At 40.6% G+C, this 18,582-nt stretch overlaps 1 protein-coding gene and 1 long non-coding RNA gene across 2 annotated transcripts in view; one reads left to right on the top strand and one right to left on the bottom strand.

Annotated features, from left to right (window-relative positions):
* LOC139588236 (uncharacterized) overlaps nt 1-4,767 on the bottom strand; it is a 46,775-nt gene extending 42,008 nt beyond the window's left edge. The window contains exon 1 of the long non-coding RNA XR_011678594.1: nt 4,568-4,767. This is a non-coding gene — a long non-coding RNA (uncharacterized lncRNA). The remainder of the gene's footprint in view (nt 1-4,567) is intronic.
* A 183-nt stretch (nt 4,768-4,950) lies between these two features.
* The window catches only part of SLC6A15 (solute carrier family 6 member 15), a 36,833-nt gene continuing 23,201 nt past the window's right edge, over nt 4,951-18,582 (top strand). The window contains exons 1-2 of the mRNA XM_071423335.1: nt 4,951-5,115; nt 15,239-15,715. Of these exons, the coding sequence (XP_071279436.1) occupies nt 15,427-15,715 (289 nt within the window). The 5' untranslated portion in view covers nt 4,951-5,115; nt 15,239-15,426. The remainder of the gene's footprint in view (nt 5,116-15,238; nt 15,716-18,582) is intronic.

Genomic DNA, 18,582 nt, shown 5'->3' on the forward strand with positions numbered 1-18,582 from the left:
TTGCCAATTTATGTCACTCTCCTCATCCACAAACACCCCCAAGTCCTTTCTCTGCAGCTCATCTTGATCCATTCTCCGCCCAGCCTGTGTTTGTGCTTTGGATTGCCCTGACCCTGGTGCAAGGCCTTGCACCTGGCCTTGTTGAACTTCACAAGGTTTGCATTAGCCCACTTGTCACACCTGTCCAGGTCCCTCTGGATGGCATCCCTTCCCTCCAGCATGTCCATCACACCACAGAGCTTGCTGTCATCTGCAAACTTGCTGAGGGTGCACTTGATCCCACTGTCCATGCCACCAGCAAAAATGTCAGGCAGCGTCAGTCCCAATACCGACCCCTGAGGAGCCCCACTCACCACTGGTCTCCACTTGGACATCAAGCTGTTGGCTGCAGCTCTGGGCAGCCAATTCCTTATCCACAGAGTATTCCATCACCAAATCTGTCTCTCCAGTTTGGAGAGCAGAATTCATGCAGGACAGTGTCAAATGCTTTATACAGTTCCAGAGGAATACTAGTTACAGGTAGGTGATATCAGGCACAATTGGACCTTAGTGAAGTCATGTTGGCCTTTACCAATAATCTCCTTATTTTCCATGTGCCTTAGCACCATTTCAGAGGTTCCTTTGATGGTCTCAAATGCACTATAGAAACATCAACTTACATGCCTAAATACATTTAAGTATCTTTCATGGATGGCTTGCAATTGAACATCCTATGCTTTTTATTCCTTGCTGTCACAGAAATTATTTGATCATTGATTAAATCTGTAAAAGTCTTTTGGGGATTTCTGAAAAGAAATGCTCTTCTTTTGTCTTAATATTAGTTTCTGTTATTTACATGGTATTCTGAATTGTAGTAATCGAAATAATAGTTCCTACTTGTTTCATTCTATCATAGAAGTATTAATTTATTTTAAAAATACATCCCTGACAACTTTCTGGAAAACTGATCATCTCAGAGAGAGCACATCATGAGAGGAAATTATTTTTAACTCATGCAGAGTTTTGAGTTGCTATAATCTTTTTCTTCTAGTCTCAGTGAATTTTGGGGGTCGGAAAGAACTTCCCCTGGGTATGATTTTATTGCTATGATTTTATGGTAAGCACTGGATCTCAGAAGAGATTATAGCTTCTAAGGTTCTCATAATGTGTTACATAGATGAAAATAACACATGGAAGCATTCATTAGTAAGCAGTAGGTTCTGTATTATTTTCAAAACCAAAATTCATAAGTTTATGGCTACACTTATACTTTATGTGATACTTTGTATCTATCTAAACATTTTGAATGCTATTTCTTTCTTCTCTGAGTAAAATAAGGTACTTATTTAATTTATTCGGCTAAAGAAATTATTGTCACTATACCATTCCATTAATTACATCTAAACTTTCAATTTAGTGAAAATTTATCTTCAAACACCTATCTCAAACCCTAACTAGCCATACCCTCAAATGACAGTGTCCTTGGAACTATTTTAATCTCTGTACTGGCCCAATGCTTGCAATGTACTCGATTTCCCCCAGTCTTGGAAGAAAAAGGTGCCTTTCTCAGTGTCTCCAGAACACAAAAAACAGGTGCTGCAGTCAGGAAATCCATGCTTACTATGCTTGCTATGTCCAAAGGGATAATTTGTGTCTTGAGCAATAAGGCAAAATCTCCTTCAGAATCTTGACCAGATGCCATCTCTTAGAGAACTAAGCGCAGCCATAATGATGAAGCAATATGAAGTCACAGTGACTGCCAGTGGCTCTGTTCTGTTCAGCTGAAGTTCCTCAACATATTCATTATCATAAAATCAGTAATAATAGGCAACTTATATAAAACATCTTTACTCTCTGTCTTTTTAATTAATCCTACTGCTACTCTTGGAAACAGCATATTTTTGTTTTCTTGAATAGATTACTACAGTTCTTAACTAAAGAGACTACATTTAATAAAATGGAAAAAAATGTTGAAAAGGATCATAAGTGATTTAGAATTACTAGATCATGAAACCTTTTGAAAAATATGGAAAAAATAGGAATGGCTGTTTGTTACACAAACTAGTATAGTTGTTAATTACTGATATCACTGAGTTTATAATCTACCATATTCTGGAATGCAATATTTTAAGGTAAAATTCAGCACTGAGCTATCATTAAGACAGAATATTAACAAAAGTGACAGATTCAAAAGGTGTAAGATGCAATACTAATTCCACATTTATCCAGCATGTGAAAAAGTGTCATTTATATGTGCTGAGAATATTAATGATACTTGCATGCAAAAGGCCCAAGTGTCAGATTCTGCACCTGGGATGGGGCAGCCTTGGATGTATGGACAGACTGGGCCAATCTTGCAATGCACTCGATGTGCCCCAGTCTGAGAAGAATCAGGCACCTTTCTCAGTGTCTCCAGAACAAAAAACCAGGTGATGCAGTCAGGAAATCCATGAATCCATCCAGAATGAGTTATTGGAAAGCAGCACCACAGCAAATGACCTGGAAGTCCTGGTCGATGGCAAGTTGAACATGAGTCAGCAGTGCCCTGGCAGCCAGGAGGGCCAACCCTGTCCTGGGGGCATCAGGCACAGCGTGGCCAGCTGGGCAAGGGAAGGGATTGTCCTGCTCTGCTCTGCACTGGGGCAGCCTCACCTGAGTGCTGGGGGCTGTTTTGGGTGCCACCATATAGGAAAGACATGAAGTTCTTAGAGAGCCTCCAGGGTAAGGACATGAGGTTGGTGAAGGGCTTTGAGGGAAAGCCACATGAGGAGTGGCTGAGGTCACTTGGTCTGTTCAGCCTGGAGGACACTGAGGAGAGACCTCACTGCAGTTACAACTTCCTCATGAGGGGAAAAGGAGGGACAGGCACTGATCTCTTCTCTGTGCTCACCAGTGACCGGACCTGAGGGAATGGCCTGAAGTTATGTCAGGGGTGGTTTAGGTTGGATATTAAGAAAAGGTTCTTCACCCAGCGGGTGGCTTGGTACTGGAACAGGCTCCCCAGGGAAGTGGTCCCAGCATGAAGCCTGACAGAGCTCGAGAAATGTTCAAACAATGTTCTCAGACACATGGTATGTGAGGGTTGTTCTGTGCAGAGCCAGGACTTTGGACTTGGATGACCCTTGAGGGTCTCTTCCAACTCACGGCATTTAAAACTCTACATGAGTGACAAGATAGCAAAACCTAGCAGAAAAATAAAATTGGCATAACTGCTTTTCTTCCAGTCATTTTCTTTCCTTCTGCATTTTTTTTCTCTAGAGGTTTGATGGTGTAGTACATCAGCATCTGGGCTTTGCTTTTTACGATAATAATTTTTGTCTTGCTGGCATTTCTTGCTTTCCACTTAGATTTTTTTCTCTCTATCCTCAGATCTCCTGAGTCACAAGCAGAGAGACTTGGAGAGTCAGACCAGCAATGAAGCTCTCTCTGTGTCTGTGTAGCACCCTACCTCAGATCTAAGCTCACCATTAAGGGCACACAGAACTTAAAAGGATCCAGAAATGACCTCTTCCTGTTTCAATTAACTATGCAATCATATGATCAACATTACTAGTTAATTTACTAAATAAAAGTACCACTCATGATCTGGCAAATGAAAGCATAAATTCTTCCTTTGATTAGTACTTAGTATAAAAGAAACTTAATTCACAGTTAGAAACTTACTCAAGGCAAGTTCATTTTTCCTAAGTTGCAAAGAATATTCAGTGAGTACGTAATCTATTATCTACAGGGCCGTTTTTATACATAATTAAAATACACTGTGGAAATTATTAGTTAAGTGAACTAGCACCAATAGCAAGAGACACACAATACTCTGATTAATTACTTTTAATAATGAAGCCAAAATGAAAATAAGTTTGTATCACAAGTTTCACAGTACAAGATGAAGGAAATGCAAATCATATAGCCAGACTACTTCCATACTCTGGAAGTAGTCCAGAGTAAATCTCTCCTTGATTCACGAGGTGTAATAAGGTTATGTATGATAAAACTGAAGCTGTTGCAATAATTGTTCACACAGCGAGCATTAAAACCAGTTCATTCTCCATTCGATCGTGCCTATCCTCAGCAGAGCCAATGGGCCTCTCCTACCTGGCTGCCGCGCCTTTGAACAGCTCACTTCCTCATCTTTACTACGTCTTCCTTGCCAGGCAGGATCGATCTGCCTTTTTTTTTTTTCCCCAAAAAAGAAATGCAAGCAGAGAAAAAAACTGGCCGAAGGGCAGTGAACACTTTAAGACAGAACCTTTCGGGGAGGCCTTGAAGCCAAACATCACCTTCCTGCGACAGAAGCAACTGCAGGAGTCAGGGCTACAAGACCTGTGCCCCATCACCACGGGGATGGTCGCTGCCTTCCACTCTTCTCACCGTCTCTCCATCCCTTCAGCCCCCGCCCTCGCTCCCGGCCGCCTGCCGGCCTCCAGCACGCAGGTGTTGCACTTGCTGCGGCCGCCCCCCTGCTTCCGACAGACCTCTGTCTGAGACCTTCCTCTCTTCTTTCCTGGCTCCCACAGCCCTCATTCCCACTAACTCCCTTCTTTTGGAAAACCTACGTGTTCCCCAAGGAAGCTCTCTCCTGTGTGCCTACCTCCCGCCTTCCAGGCCGTCCCGGAGGCCACCCCCGCCCGTGTGCCGCTACCCCACTAAGAGGAAGGCCAGGGCGGGCCGCTCCAGCCCGCCTGAGAGCCACAAGGACCTGGGGACCGTCACGAGTCTGGGCGCAGAGAGGCGGAGGCGGCAGGGAATAGGAAATTAAGGATGAGGATAAAAATGAGGAACCCGCGGTGCCTAAGCGTGGCCGCGGGGATATTGGCGCGGCGGCCTTCTTGTCCTCACGCTGCCGCGCCTGCCTCCTCCCCGCCCGCCTCCGGCAGAGATGCTGCTGCAGGCGGGTGGGTGGGCGCTCCTCCCTGCGTCAGGAGGTGCGGCTCCCCCGGCCCGGCGCTGCCCTCCCCTTTCCTCTCCCCCCGCCGCTTTTATGTCTGTCTTTAAACGCCGCCGCAGTGAGGGTTGGGCACATGTGGCTGCTACCGCCTGCCCGCCGCTGAGCCCCGCGCCCGCACGGCCCCGCTCGCCATCCTCGCCCGCGGGGGCACCCGGCCCCCCCTTTTCGCAGCTGGCGCCCGGCGGGCGGAGGTAAGGCATGGCACGGCAGGGTACGGCAGGGCAGGGCAAGGCACTGCACGGCATGGCATGGCATGGCACGGCGCTGAGCGCGGGTGCGCGGAGCGGCCCGCGCCTTCCCAGCCCTGCCATGCGGCTGCGGCCGCGGGGGAGCGTGGCCGCCTCCGTGTGTCGCCGGGCGGGAAGGGGCAGGATGTATGGAGGGTTCCTTTCCGCCCGGTGTCCGCCTTCCTGCGGGTCGGGGGTCCCCCCAGCCCACCCGGTGCTTTCGCCCTGATGCCAGCCTCTCGCTGGCGCGGAGAGAGCCGGCGCCTCGGGAAACAATAGCGAGTGCCGGTTAGAAGCCGCCCATGTGTTTTAACTCGGCGGTGGGTTAAAAGGATGTACGGGGCTGTTTTAATCAGTTTTATTATTATTATTGCCATTGGCAAGGACGAGGAACTTTTATCTTTTTGCGAGTGAAAGAAATTTCATTCATTTCCCGTGTGTTGCGTAAAAAATCTCAGATGCATGTGTAGCGCGTGTTCCGGGTAGCGCGGGCTATCCCCCCGCGGGAGCACCGCGGTGATGCGCCTCGCCGCACGGACCAGCCCGGGCTCGGCGAGAGCGGGGCGAGCCGGCCGCTGGAGGAGCCGGGGAGCACGGGGAGCGGGGTCCAGCCCCAGCATGTGCCGCGGGCGGACGCGCTGCATTGTTGCTGCGGAGCGTGGGCGTCGCCCGGCGGGGCCGCCCGGTGCCTCCGGCGCCGCGCCACCCGCGTCTCGCCCCGCGAGGGCGGGGGCAACCCCCGCGGCCGGGGGCTGCTGCGCCCCGGTGTCAGCCATGTTTGGGTGGGTATGGTAATGAGGACCTTCTCCCGACCTTTGTGCCTCTTGGATTTATTTTCTGTGCGGGATTTTGATGGTTGTAGCCCGTCGTGTACTACGACATGTCCACAGGGTCGATTCATACCTACAGTGTTCTCCCAGTGATTCTTTTTCTCTTCGATTTTTAATCCTTCTAATTTTCTATGCCCGCATTACCCGGTTTTGTTCTCATTTTCCTAGTGTTACAGCGAACTGGAATTTCTTCGTAAGGCTTTGCTTTTGTTGTGGAAGTAAATGAGATGATTGTAATATGTCTGCACAGTCACACTGATCTGGCACACGTGAGAGTTGTGATGGGATTTCATCTATTTAAGTAAATTTCACTGTGTTTTACTTTTTAAAGACCACATTATCATCAACGATTTCATTTTCAGTGTTCTACTGCTGCATAACAAGCTCACTGCTGTAGTGTTGTTTTCTAAGATAATTCTAATAATTTCTAAATAGTATGTTACCATCTGTGTGTCACTGTGGAGTACCATAGGATATGGACCTGATTTCCCCCCTACAAAGTGTAAATGAAGTAAAGATTTTGTTATCTGATGTCATATAAATGTATGCTGGCTGTATTGTGCAGGCAGCTTTCTCCATTTGATTAAAAAGCAATGACAACATAATCAGTTTCTGTCTATTTAGCAGTATATTTCCGATTATCTGCCTCACGTTAGAAAGGAAACTATGAAAAATACTTAGGAAATATTGCTTAATTTCATTTTGGCTAATATGGAAGTGGTTTTTTTTACCCACGCCCCATATTAAGATAACCATAGACTCACAGCCTGCACGCAGTGCATATTGGACACTCCCTTCGGGCTCAGCTCTGCACTTCAGACTCAAGAACAAAAAATCTCATTGGTTTTGATCTATGCATGAGAAACCAAACCATTCATAGCTGTTCAGATGTGTCACCAGTACAGGAAACCAAGAATGTGAAACTGTCAAGGTATCATGAAACTACTTTTACAGCATAATCTAATTCCTTTTGACCTTTCATGTCTTTTTGTTCTTGCAGTTGTCTTTTTTCCATATTGCAAAAGCCCGTATGCACAAAATTTTTCAAATGCTGAATTAGTCAGAAAAAAAAATCACAAATTATTCAGAAACACAATCTACTGATTGCACCTCTTCCTTTTGATTTAGATGACATTGTTGAGGAGTAGTCACTGCTCAAGTGGTATGGAATTACCGCTTGAAGTATTTGTGGTAGAATCTTTCTGGGAAGATTTTTTTTTTCAGAAATTCTCTAGAATAGTGTACTGGAAGTGTACACAACATTAAGGACATTTTTACCTGCTTTTCCAACTACTTTCCATTGTTCTGACCATTTCACTCATCTCCATTAGTAATGTTCTTAAAAGACAAAATACCTGTTGATATTGGAAGAAGTTTTCAGTCTCAAATTTTAATAGATCAGCATAGTAATGGTAGCAGCTTTTACACATGACTTTAGAGATCTCTGAAATCTCAGTTGCAGAATAACTTTGACATAAGAGCAGGTGGCTGCTTGGGCAACTCCATTTGTCCTTGAAAATTGATTCAAAGTAACCTTGCCGTTACTCAGGAAACGTACTGAAATAATTTAGGGGGAAAAAAAGCATAATTGAAAAATGACAACCAAATGCTATTCCACTGAAGAGCTGGAAGCACAAATCCTGGTGGGACGGTACAAAGTGGTGTGAAAATGCAGCTGCCAGAACGGTTGCATTAGGCAGTGGCAGTAACTGGACTGAGCTTCCCATAAGCCTACACTGAAATAGGGCTCTGCATTCTTATCCTTCACTCCTAAGGCTAGGGATGCCTTGTTTGTATGGAAGAAAGCAAAGAAAAAGTTCGTGTAATGTTGTGGACAGCAGTGCCTCGAGGCTTGGTGCCAGTAGTCTATTTCCCACTTTGGGGAAAGAGTTTCTTGCTGCTGGCAAATGATAGTTTTGCATTTCAAGTGTCAGAAATGTGTACTGCAATATTAATAATTCAGCTCACCTTAAGCCAAAATGGAGAAGGGATGAAAACTGTAGTAGGACATGTACAGTGTTCATAACTTGAAAGCATGATTTGTGCAATGAAATCAAATAATCAGATGTGATGAGAAGTAAGATTTCTGCTAAAGCACATGTTCAGTTTGGCTTTTTGCTTGTATATAAAAAAAGAGGAAGAAGTAATCACATAAATTCTTCCCAAGGACAACTTGATTTACTTATTAATGCATTCTAAAGCACAGAGGTCTGAGAATTAGGGTCTTGGGGCAACTATGTATCTGGTAATATCTAATTTTCAGTAATGGATTTTGCAACTTAAGTAACTTTAATACTTTATTGGAATATTAAACATACTTTTGCAACCTCTCACTTCTGAGAAGTGTGATAAAATTGTACAATAAACTCACGGTTCTCTTGTGTCTTATATGATGAGTTTAGAATACGGAGATTTCGTTTGAAGTTGCCAGTAGCTACACCTTTTCAGTTTGACCAGCCAGGGGTAGAATTTCTTCATAATTGCTGAGATTGCTTCACTTGAAGGAGTGGTACCACTAAATTTGTTCCTTCAATGAAGTACATATAAGAAAAAAACTGCTGAATTTACTTTCTCCATTTGAAAAAGAGGTTGCAGTTAGCTTATCCTGTAAGTCTCTGAAATATTTCAGTGAGGTTGATTTGAGAGAAGAAAATACTGAGAAACCTGTACAGAAGTGAGAAACTACAATAAGGCAAATTAATTCTTTAGAGATTATGTGCAGTGAAAAAAAACCCTGACCTTTAAGAGCTCTAGGATGTAACATTCTGTCTCTAGATGTTTCTGTTGGGCCAGGGATTTGACAGTAGTCATTAAAGCTGTTAAGATCAAGTTTATTGATAATGAACAAACCTGAAAAAGAAACTTTGCTGTTTTTATTGTGTTTGTTCTATAATAGTAGGAAGTATTCTCCTGTAACTAAAATTTAAGGAGACTAATCTGGACCAGATTTTTTTTGCATTTGAGTCTGTGCAGGGTTTTGTTGTAGGATAAAGCCATGAACAAAATTTTGTACGAATGGAGAACAAATTTCCCAATAGTACGAAACATGCAGTGTCACTGAAGACTGTATAACCTGTATGTGCAGCAGGTGTGAATTCAGTCTGGCATTTTTAAATAGTTTTCCTGTAATATAAATGATTTCTGTTGTAGACACCAGAATAAAAACTTTCTTCTGATGTGTTTAAGTCTCCCATAGCCCACAGAGCTCTTATTTTTTACAGTGTTGTGAATGTGTAACAGATTTCTTTGCATTCTTCAGTGATGTTTTCTGAGACATGCTAATACAAGTATAACTGTATAGAATAAAATTATCTTTAATTGCAATTGAGTTAAGCACCTATTGAATCTTACTGACAGGCTGTATTAAACTAGGTAGGGAAAAATGCTAGCTCATGTAGTTCATGCTGAAGAGCAGCATGATGGTTGCTTCAGTTTATAGCTATAAGATGGGCTTGACTAGGCAAAAAGGTTATGGTTTGTATTCCAATTTCCGCCAAAGAACACAATGCTGCATTGCAGCAGTAATTCAGTCTGTGCAATGAGTACTGTAACACAGTGTAACTCTTCCTGAAATAATTATCTGTACACAGATTCCCCCAGCGATAGCCATTCTTCACAGTCACAGTACTCCCATGAAACTTGGTTCGCTCCTGCAGTCTTCCTCTCTTTTTCACTCAGATATGATGGTCACTAGGTATTCCCCACATCCCGTCTGCGTAGATTTCTTTTTTGTAGACTTACAGCCATCCGTTGCTCCTAAAACTTCAGTTTTCATTTTCTGTATTGCTTGTTCCCATCATGCTTTTTCTTCCCAGCTTGTCAACTCATATTTGAGATGCATTTTGTACATTTCTTTTTGGTGCAAAAGGCTCCTCTTCTGCACTTTTGCATATGATTCTTCTCCAGTGATTTCATACAGACTGAAACATTTGGCATGAATACCAATAAAAATCATTTATGAACATGTGTCATCGTGACAATCCTGACTTTTAGTTCCATGTCCTCTCCTTAACCATAGTGGTTTCTTCATTGGGAGTCAAAGGGAAGACTTGGTGAACAGCAGTGTAAGACACGAGCTTGTGGGACTGGACTAGTACACCACACTAGCATCATCTACTTTCAAAACTGAGATTATAGTGATGTGAACTGGCTGCAGCTTTTTATTGCATTTTGCCACCCTCACAGCAGCATGTTGGTATGTAACTGCTTCCTCAGGGAAGAAAGCAGTGCTCTGAAGAATAGAATGTTGATCTCTTTAATCCGTTCAATGGTAAACATTGAACCAAAAAAAGGTATTGAGGATTATTTGTAAAACATTAAAAATGAAATGTAAGTAATTTTGTGAAATCACTGTGTTTCCATCAGAAGTAAAAATAAGATTATAAAATAAAAAAGTGCACTGTGTTAGAAAATAATATTTTTGGCTCTCCTTTACAGAGGGAAGTGCTGGTTTTAAGAAGAAATGTGATGTAAGAATTATTGTGTTGTAATTTATATTTGAAAAACACTGCTAGAAGTTCGTTAATACTTAGTTATATCAGTTGTTGCAATAGTATTGTGGGATGTTTTAAACATGAAATTGCCTTACAAATGGCTTTTTATAGAGGTTTGTGCTGAATTTCCAAGAACGTGGGGCAGCTGTACTCATTATACTTTCAAATCCGTAAGTGAGGGGATTTTTTTGTGCCTCTTTTTCTGTACATGTTGGGAAAATCTCCAGCCTTGTAACCTTAATTGTTTATTGGTATTAGACAGCTGAGAGCACCAGAAGTACAGTGTTCTTCTAGTAGGTATCTCTATATTGATTGGCATGCAGATCTGATAGACATGGATCAGAAGGAGCCCAACACAAAGATTCACTGCCAGCGTAATGGTGAAGAGGAGCCACAGTGTTGAACAGAACCAGGACAACTCCCTTACTAGGCATTCCTTGCAAACAAGATTGTGAGAAAAGGACATGCAGCAATGTTTTTCAATGTGTCTTTTGGTGCTTTGACTAATGACGTTCCTTTGGGTCTTACTGCAAATGCTTGCAAGTTTTGTCAGTGGAGGCATTGCAAGTCTTATCTCCCTGTGCCAGCATTTCTGAATGCAGGCCTGAAGCTGAAGCAAAAGTTCTATAGCGAGCTTGGATCTCCCAGGGAGCTAATTTGGGTCTGAATTCCCTGTGGCAAAGGATTATTATTGCTTAATCTGCTAGTGGTGTGGAGGTCTAATAAGGTTACTTTACTTGTGCATGCTGGTGCATTGGGTTGATTCTTTTTCCATGGAAAAAAATAACAAAATTCCTGCTGTGTTCTGAGAGAGAAAGGTGGGGTCTGTAGTTTGCTTGATATCAAAAAAGTCAGAAAAGACTTACTGTTTTATCTTTCAGTATGTGAAAGAAATAGATATTAGCATATCAAGGACAATGCTAGTAAGACATAATTAAAATCTAGTTCATATGTTTGTTTTAGTAAAGTTTTTGCAAAAGTTTGTTTATGCCAACTTAGATTATTGATTGCTCTTATTTCAGTGACAGAATAATCTTCTAAATGTTCCTTTAACTGAACCATGTACTGTTCATCAATTTCCATTCTGTTAAATTCCATCAAACAATACAGATGTTTGTCAGGTCAGTTTAAGAGTAATTTTAGATTTCTTTATAAATGGAATTTTGCATTAAAAAAAAAGGAAAATCATTCTTATTTGCTCATTTCAGTCATGGAAAATTCCAGTATAATAGTATATTCTCCAATAAATGTGGTAATAAAAATTTCCCTTCAGTGTTTTCATCTGACAGGTAACATCATTTGAGTCGTGAAAAGGATGAGATGCTGAGAACATAATCAATTGATCAAATTCCATGATCTAAATTCAAGACAGAAGAAAAATACAACCCACAAACAAACAGCTTTAATAAGGCTAAATTATATTTTAGGCATTTTACTTTTAATCCAAGGTACTGGTTAAGTCATAGTAATGTTTTAAAATAGCTGACAAGATTTAGGACTTGGAGTCCTAATATAATGATAGTTTCTCCTAAGTATAATTTAAAAATCGACACAACAAATCCCCATTTTACTAAGGATTTACAAAATTACCTGTCTCATCATACAGTTCTGTATTTCTTTACAAGGCAGTGTAGAAGGTAGCAAGTACTGGAACTAACTGAAGATGTTTAACAGAATTTGGTGTGATATTTCCTAGTTTAATGCTGATGAACTTCAGTACCGGATTGCATCCAAGTGATGTGGGAGCATAGAATAGCATTTTATGTGCTGAAGTGCTCAAGTTCAATACTGATGAGGAAAAAGAAAGCCTGTTCAGTGGTTCGTGTTTAGCTAATCAGTGCTGGTGAGTAACTCTACTCTTTCTCCCTATTCAGACTTCACACAGGAGCATTCATATCTCTACCTGGCTCAAGCTGAGTAGTTTGATACCAGTCTTCTGTGCAGGTTTGTTCTGGATCAAAGAGCAGCTTCTGTGCGTGTCACTGACTGCGCTCTGGGAGTGCTGAGCACAGAGCAGTAGACTCCTTGCACAAACCTGCTGGGTTCACACTTCAAACATTTGTACCTGATGGTACTATCTCTTGAGAGAGGACTCCTTATTTGCTTTAGTACCAGCTTCTTGAATACAGAGAAAAGTTAAATCTGACAGTAGGAGAGTGCCTTTGGATTTGTGATGTGTCCGGAAGGACTGTCCTCCATCCTTGGTGCAGTCTGGCCAGTGATAATGTATTGAGTTGAGAAAGCAGTCCTGTTAGAACCATGCACCAGTCTGCTGAGCATGCCTCCCACATTTTCTCAAGCCCTGCAAATGTTGCAGTCTAGACAGGGATATTTCTGTGGATAACATACTGCTTAATGGAAGGTTAATGAAAGGGAAATTATTATGATACTGTGCTAGGAGTAGAAGTATCAAGCCCAGCTTGTCCTGAAGCATAGCAGTGCAATGTTTAATGCATGACAGGACAGAGTGATGCAATTTTTGTTGGAATTGACTCATCAGTGAGAGCTCCAGATAAATCATATTGCTGCTCTGCAAGTTACTCTATCTAAAATAATTAAAACAGGTATGACCTTTTAAAACATTTCAGTAAATACTTATCTATGGCTTGTGTCTTTTTGGCTGAAAATTTCTTGTTGTTATTACAGTTAGAGAAGGATTTCAGACTTAGAGACAACTACTGATGTTGTTTCACATGTGCAGCTGTTTCATTTTAATGTAATCCCTGAACTTATTACTAATTACTGGAACTGAGAAGCTGCTTTCTAATTTACATCAGTGGAACAAAGGGAAAAAAAAGTTTGAAATGTGACAAAAAGTAATATTTGAAGTATCAGGTGCTGTGGCTTATAGTCCCAGAGCTCCATTAGGACTGCTTAAATGCTTCAGCTTAATGTATTGTTTGCATTTTGGTTCTACATAGGTATCTCAGTCAGAACTAAGAGCCACTGAATCATGTATGAACTAGAAGAGGGTGTAGTCCTTTGAAGACTGCAGTGCAAAAGACAGAACAGATGAAAAGAGGCCCACACAGACATTTATTTAGCCCAGATACACAGGATGGAGTATTAGGATTTCTCTCCTGTACAAACAACTTTTTCCCCTATTCTGCTGTTCTCTGCATAGCTCATACACCTAATTATTTTTTTTTTTTTTGGAAGAACTGGTATCAGTCAAAGCAAAGCCTGGTGCTAGTCCCACTACATGTCAGAAGGAAGGTTTATAGGACCCTGAACCGTTCAGTGACAGTAGTGAACATGAAGCAGATCACAAGCCAAGTAGGTTCTACTATGCTTTAAAAATTTGGGCTGACTGCCAGAGCTGGAGTTGCTGAGAGGAGGCAGTAACAGAAGGGAAAGTGAGAAGACAGTGACCGGAGTCTAGGGAATCAGTGAAAAGAGGTTACAACAAGAGTTCAGTAGGCAACTGGAGTGAACTTCAACTTCCAAATCCTTGGGAATTATTGGAAAAAGTAATTGCCTTGTTGGCTAGGAGGCTGGTGATAGGACTTGTGGTGGCAGAGTTTTGTTTCTGGTGCTGTGAAGTCTCATCTTGATAAGCTGTGGGCTGGGTTCCAGTGGCTTAAAGTCTCTCCTTTGGCTCTGGCACAGAAGCGGCTGCGAGGTGCTTGGCCTCTCAGTGACTGTGTGAAGAGTACCTTGCAGTTCTCCACTGCGTGGCATTTTGTCAGGACATGACACAGCCTTCATACTATGGATCAGATAGATGTTGCAGCAAGTCCATAAGCAAAAGCTGTAAGGTCTCATTTTTCCTCAAGTAATTTCTGATTCTCATCAGTTAGCAGTTCTTGATTAGACTTCTTGTGTATTCTTTACAGAAGCCCTCTTTAGAGCTTTCGTGAAGCTTAACACATAATCTAAATCCTTTTTAAGACTCTTAATTGTGCAGATGGCTTTGCGCACACTAGTTTTATCCCATGTGATTAGTGAAGAATTTATTGAAATACATTCCTCCCCAAAATCTTATGGTTACCTTTTGTATGGCAGCTGCAAGCAAGTCTGTCTTTTTAAATGATTGTGTTTAAGAAAAACCCATATTCAAACTCAGGCATTTTTGTTTCTGTGCATACACATTTGAAGCAGTAGGCTTTTAAAATGGGTTTGGCATTTCAAATATTTCAGATAGCTTCTTAGAAAGAGGAAATAATTAAAAATATCTAAAGCATCAAAGCTTATAAGAGATGAGCATCTCTCCTTTCAAACTATGACTGTGATTATATATTCCAGGATGAAGAATAACAAGAAAATAAGTTACCATTGCTTTTGAACTACTAGGTGCATCCTCTCTATCAAAATTTTAATTGCTGCATGACTTTCTGAAATGGTCTGAAAAACTTAATTTACTTTGGTTAAAATATACTTAAAGAAATTCAAGTAAAGCCATTAAGTCAGGAAGTAAGGGAGTTGGGCTCCTACATTTTATGGAACGTGCATACCCTTTTATGCCTGATATGAAGAATCTTGTTATGGTATCAAAGTATGAGCAGTTAGCCTGTCAGTCCTTAGGAACTAAAACAAAACAAAACCCTTAACAAGTGAATGAAATGTATTTTATAAAATATTTTAGTCCAAATAGTGGACTTATTTCCTACAATTTGAAAGTGGTTTAACATCCCTTTCTTCTTGTTTTCTCCCCTTGTCAAATCATTGAGCTATGCAAAAATGGGTAAAACAAAGGACACAATTTCAAAATTAAGTTTCTTCTGCATAATAATATAATATCCTTTTTAATTTCTTTTTCTACAGATACTTTCAGTAGAGCAAGTGTTGAGAAACAGAAGGCCTTACTCTTGATTCCCTGGTATCAAGGACCTATAAGGCGCTATCTTCAGTCTTTTTATTCAGTATTTTATCCCAAGCAGAGGGAGAGTCTGCTTCAGTGTCCATCTGTTTCAGCTGAACGTCATCTCCTTGCTGTTTGTTTCAAATTACAAATGCCTAAGAACAGCAAGGTAGTGAAAAGAGATCTAGATGATGAGGTCATTGAGTCAGTTAAGGACCTGCTCTCTAATGAGGACTCTTCAGATGATGCCTTCAAGAAGAGTGAACTTATGGTTGAGGATCCAGAAGAAAAAGATGCAGATGTTGAAGAAGGCTCAGATGTAGAAGATGAAAGACCTGCTTGGAACAGCAAACTCCAATATATTCTGGCACAAGTTGGATTTTCTGTGGGATTGGGGAATGTGTGGCGATTCCCCTATCTGTGTCAGAAGAATGGTGGAGGTAAGTTTTGTGATACAGTTTTGTGCACATGCTGAGACAAGAGTGTATTTGGCTTTTAACAATAATTTTGCACCGTTTTAGCAAATGGCAGCCTTCTGAGCAACAGAGAAAAGGTTGTACCTAGATGATGATGCTGACCTTTCAGATTTCAAAGTTAGCAGAGAGAGCCACAGTCAAACCTGCTCCAACATGTCAAGTTTTTCTTTCAGTTTTTGCCAAAGCCTATGAGGAAAAACCTGCATTCTCTTTATTTAGAAAGAGATATTTGTTAAAGTAAGTAGCAGATCCTTCCAAGATGCCATTTCCTCATTTTAGGGTAGAAAGCTCTTGATACAACCTTAGCTACTGCTCAAACCAGTGGCTACCCATAACACATAATTATGGAGGGTTGCATTGTTTAGGACCTGGTTATTGTGCTTAAGTGTTCTTTATAGTAATTTGACAATAAATCAAGACATTAAAACTACATCCACTTTAAAGACCAAAGCAGCATTTATCATTTAGTATTTAGTGGTACTATGTTTCACAGCTGTACTTTCTAATTGCTTTTAACTCCTGGCTGTTTGATCATGATTTACTTCTGGCAAGAACTTCAGAATACTCTGAGAGGGAAAAAGTAGGGTTTTTGTTTTGTTTTTTTACTGATGATCTGTTTTTGTGCTGTTAGACAGTTTACTATTTTTGTAAATAACATACCTTTCACTTAAAACAATGGCATCAAGCTGTTTCTTAGTTGACCATCTGTGGTCTTGAATGCAGTTTGAAGTATGAGGCTGGAGACTTTCCTTCCTCTATGAATGCAGGATTAGTATTTCATCCAATGGTATACCACAGCCAAATATACTACATTAATGCACACTCTATTGCAGCTGATTGTTAAGCTGAATTCAAAACAAACCTGTCACTTTTTGTGATACAGAAAGTGAATGTGTACAGAAAATGAAGAATAACATTCTACTCCTGCTGCTTTTTTAAAAGCTGAATGATACAACTGATGTAATTGAGGAGTATAGAAATGAGCTTAGAATATGATAAAAGTGTAATTCTTTATTTGTTTTCTCTCAATTCAAGGACTAAAAATTAAGTTTATGCTTTTAAATACTCTATCTTCAGGATAAAGTTAAATCCTTTTATATCAGTAGTTTGTTGGGGTTTTCTTGCAATCATTTAAGTTTTGTTTTTTCTCTTATTCTGGAGAGAAAGTCATTAAATGATTGATTTAAAGTATGGTGTCAAGATGTAGTCTCAGGGACAATGTACTACAGCAATTTATTTAGTGAAGTTGTGTCCCTTTGAAAGTCTGTGTCTAAAGTAGTCAGGAATTTTGCAAGCCAGTTGGATTCTCCTTTGAACCAAGAGAAGGGATCCATTGGTGTGTTCCTTGGGCTGTTGGTTTCATGCCTTCAGGTGCTTTTGAAGTTACTGTGTCCGGGAGGGTAAATTTAATTCTGGTCAAATATAAATAAATTTAGTTAATAATTTCACATTTCAGGAAAAGAAAACAAAACAAAAAAAACCCACAACAAAACCCCTAAAACAGTAAACTAGCCATTCTTCAAGGATTATGACACTTTATTAATCAAATTTGAAAAAGTAACTACAATGTCACTTGAGATTGTAGTTAAGTGTTTTCTCCTGTGCTGTGATTGCAGGAAATTGGATGCATAGCGTAGTCTATGGAGATACAGTGCTTTCTGCACATGCTGAGACAAGAGTGTATTTGGCTTTTAACAATAATTTCGCACCATTTTAGCAAATGGCAGCCTTCTGAGCAACAGAGAAAAGGAATTTATCATTAGAGCTGAAGCTTACTTGGTTTTCAAGTTAATCATAATGCAAGATGGAGAAGGTGGCACAAAACTTGGAAATATATAAAGTACATTAGTGCCTGTGTGTGCAGATGGACAGATAATTGTCACAAGTGCATAGAAGAATAGGGGGAGGGAGTGAAAACTTCCAGCACATGGTAAGAAAACCCACACACGTTTTGTATGAGGTTCTGTTTTCTGCTACACATAATATTTCACATAAATTTCCTAGGTCAAATTGGAGTGGTTTTATGTAACCCATGCAAACATCAGTGTCAGAACTGTTCTATAATCTTCTGCTGATAAAGCTGATAAATACCTGTTGAAGTCTCTTGGTATAAGATAAACTTTCCCTAGTGTATATTAAGTCTCTACCTTCAGTTTAGACCTTCATTTTCTTCCCTGTGTTTAAGGAACTTATATCTGGAAAATACCACGTGAGGGGAACGAAGTATATTAAAAAGTAGTAAACCAATAGATCCAGTTCCAATTTAACCAAAAAGAAGTAAAAATCATAGTTACTTATTAGTTTCCTTCACAGCCTTCTTACAACCCTAAAGCCACCAGTAAAAGAAAAGGCAAATCCTAACTGTGACATAATCTCAATTTTTATCTTTTTTTTTAACTTCTGTGACAAGAGCAGCAAAATAAAGATAGATAAGACACAGCAAGGTTAGCCCACATAGATATATGTTATTCAAGAATTTTGTGGAAAAAAGTCTGTGTGTTTCCCACTCTGTTTTCAGTAGAGATCTAGTTTGTTTATGGCTGTGGCCCATGGTACAGTGGCACTCCTAATGTCAGAGCTCTCTACTGCTTCAGTGAGATACCTGTGATACCATCTTTAAAAGTAACTTGAGTAGCACTATGCTGCAGTGAGAATTTGGATGTCTGTAGATATGTTTGCAATCTCTGTTTCTGGGTCTGGTCTGTTTTACCAAACCAACTTCCTTCAGTTTATTTCTTGTGATTATTTAACGCTTGCTTCCATTGCTTTAATTCATAGCAGCTCATAAATATATAGAGTATTACCTGGTATTTTTTGTAGTTAACTAAGTT

Source organism: Agelaius tricolor, unplaced genomic scaffold, assembly GCF_023055355.1.
Source record: "Agelaius tricolor isolate 1412-34295 unplaced genomic scaffold, bAgeTri1.0.p SCAF_3, whole genome shotgun sequence".
Taxonomy (NCBI): domain Eukaryota; kingdom Metazoa; phylum Chordata; class Aves; order Passeriformes; family Icteridae; genus Agelaius; species Agelaius tricolor.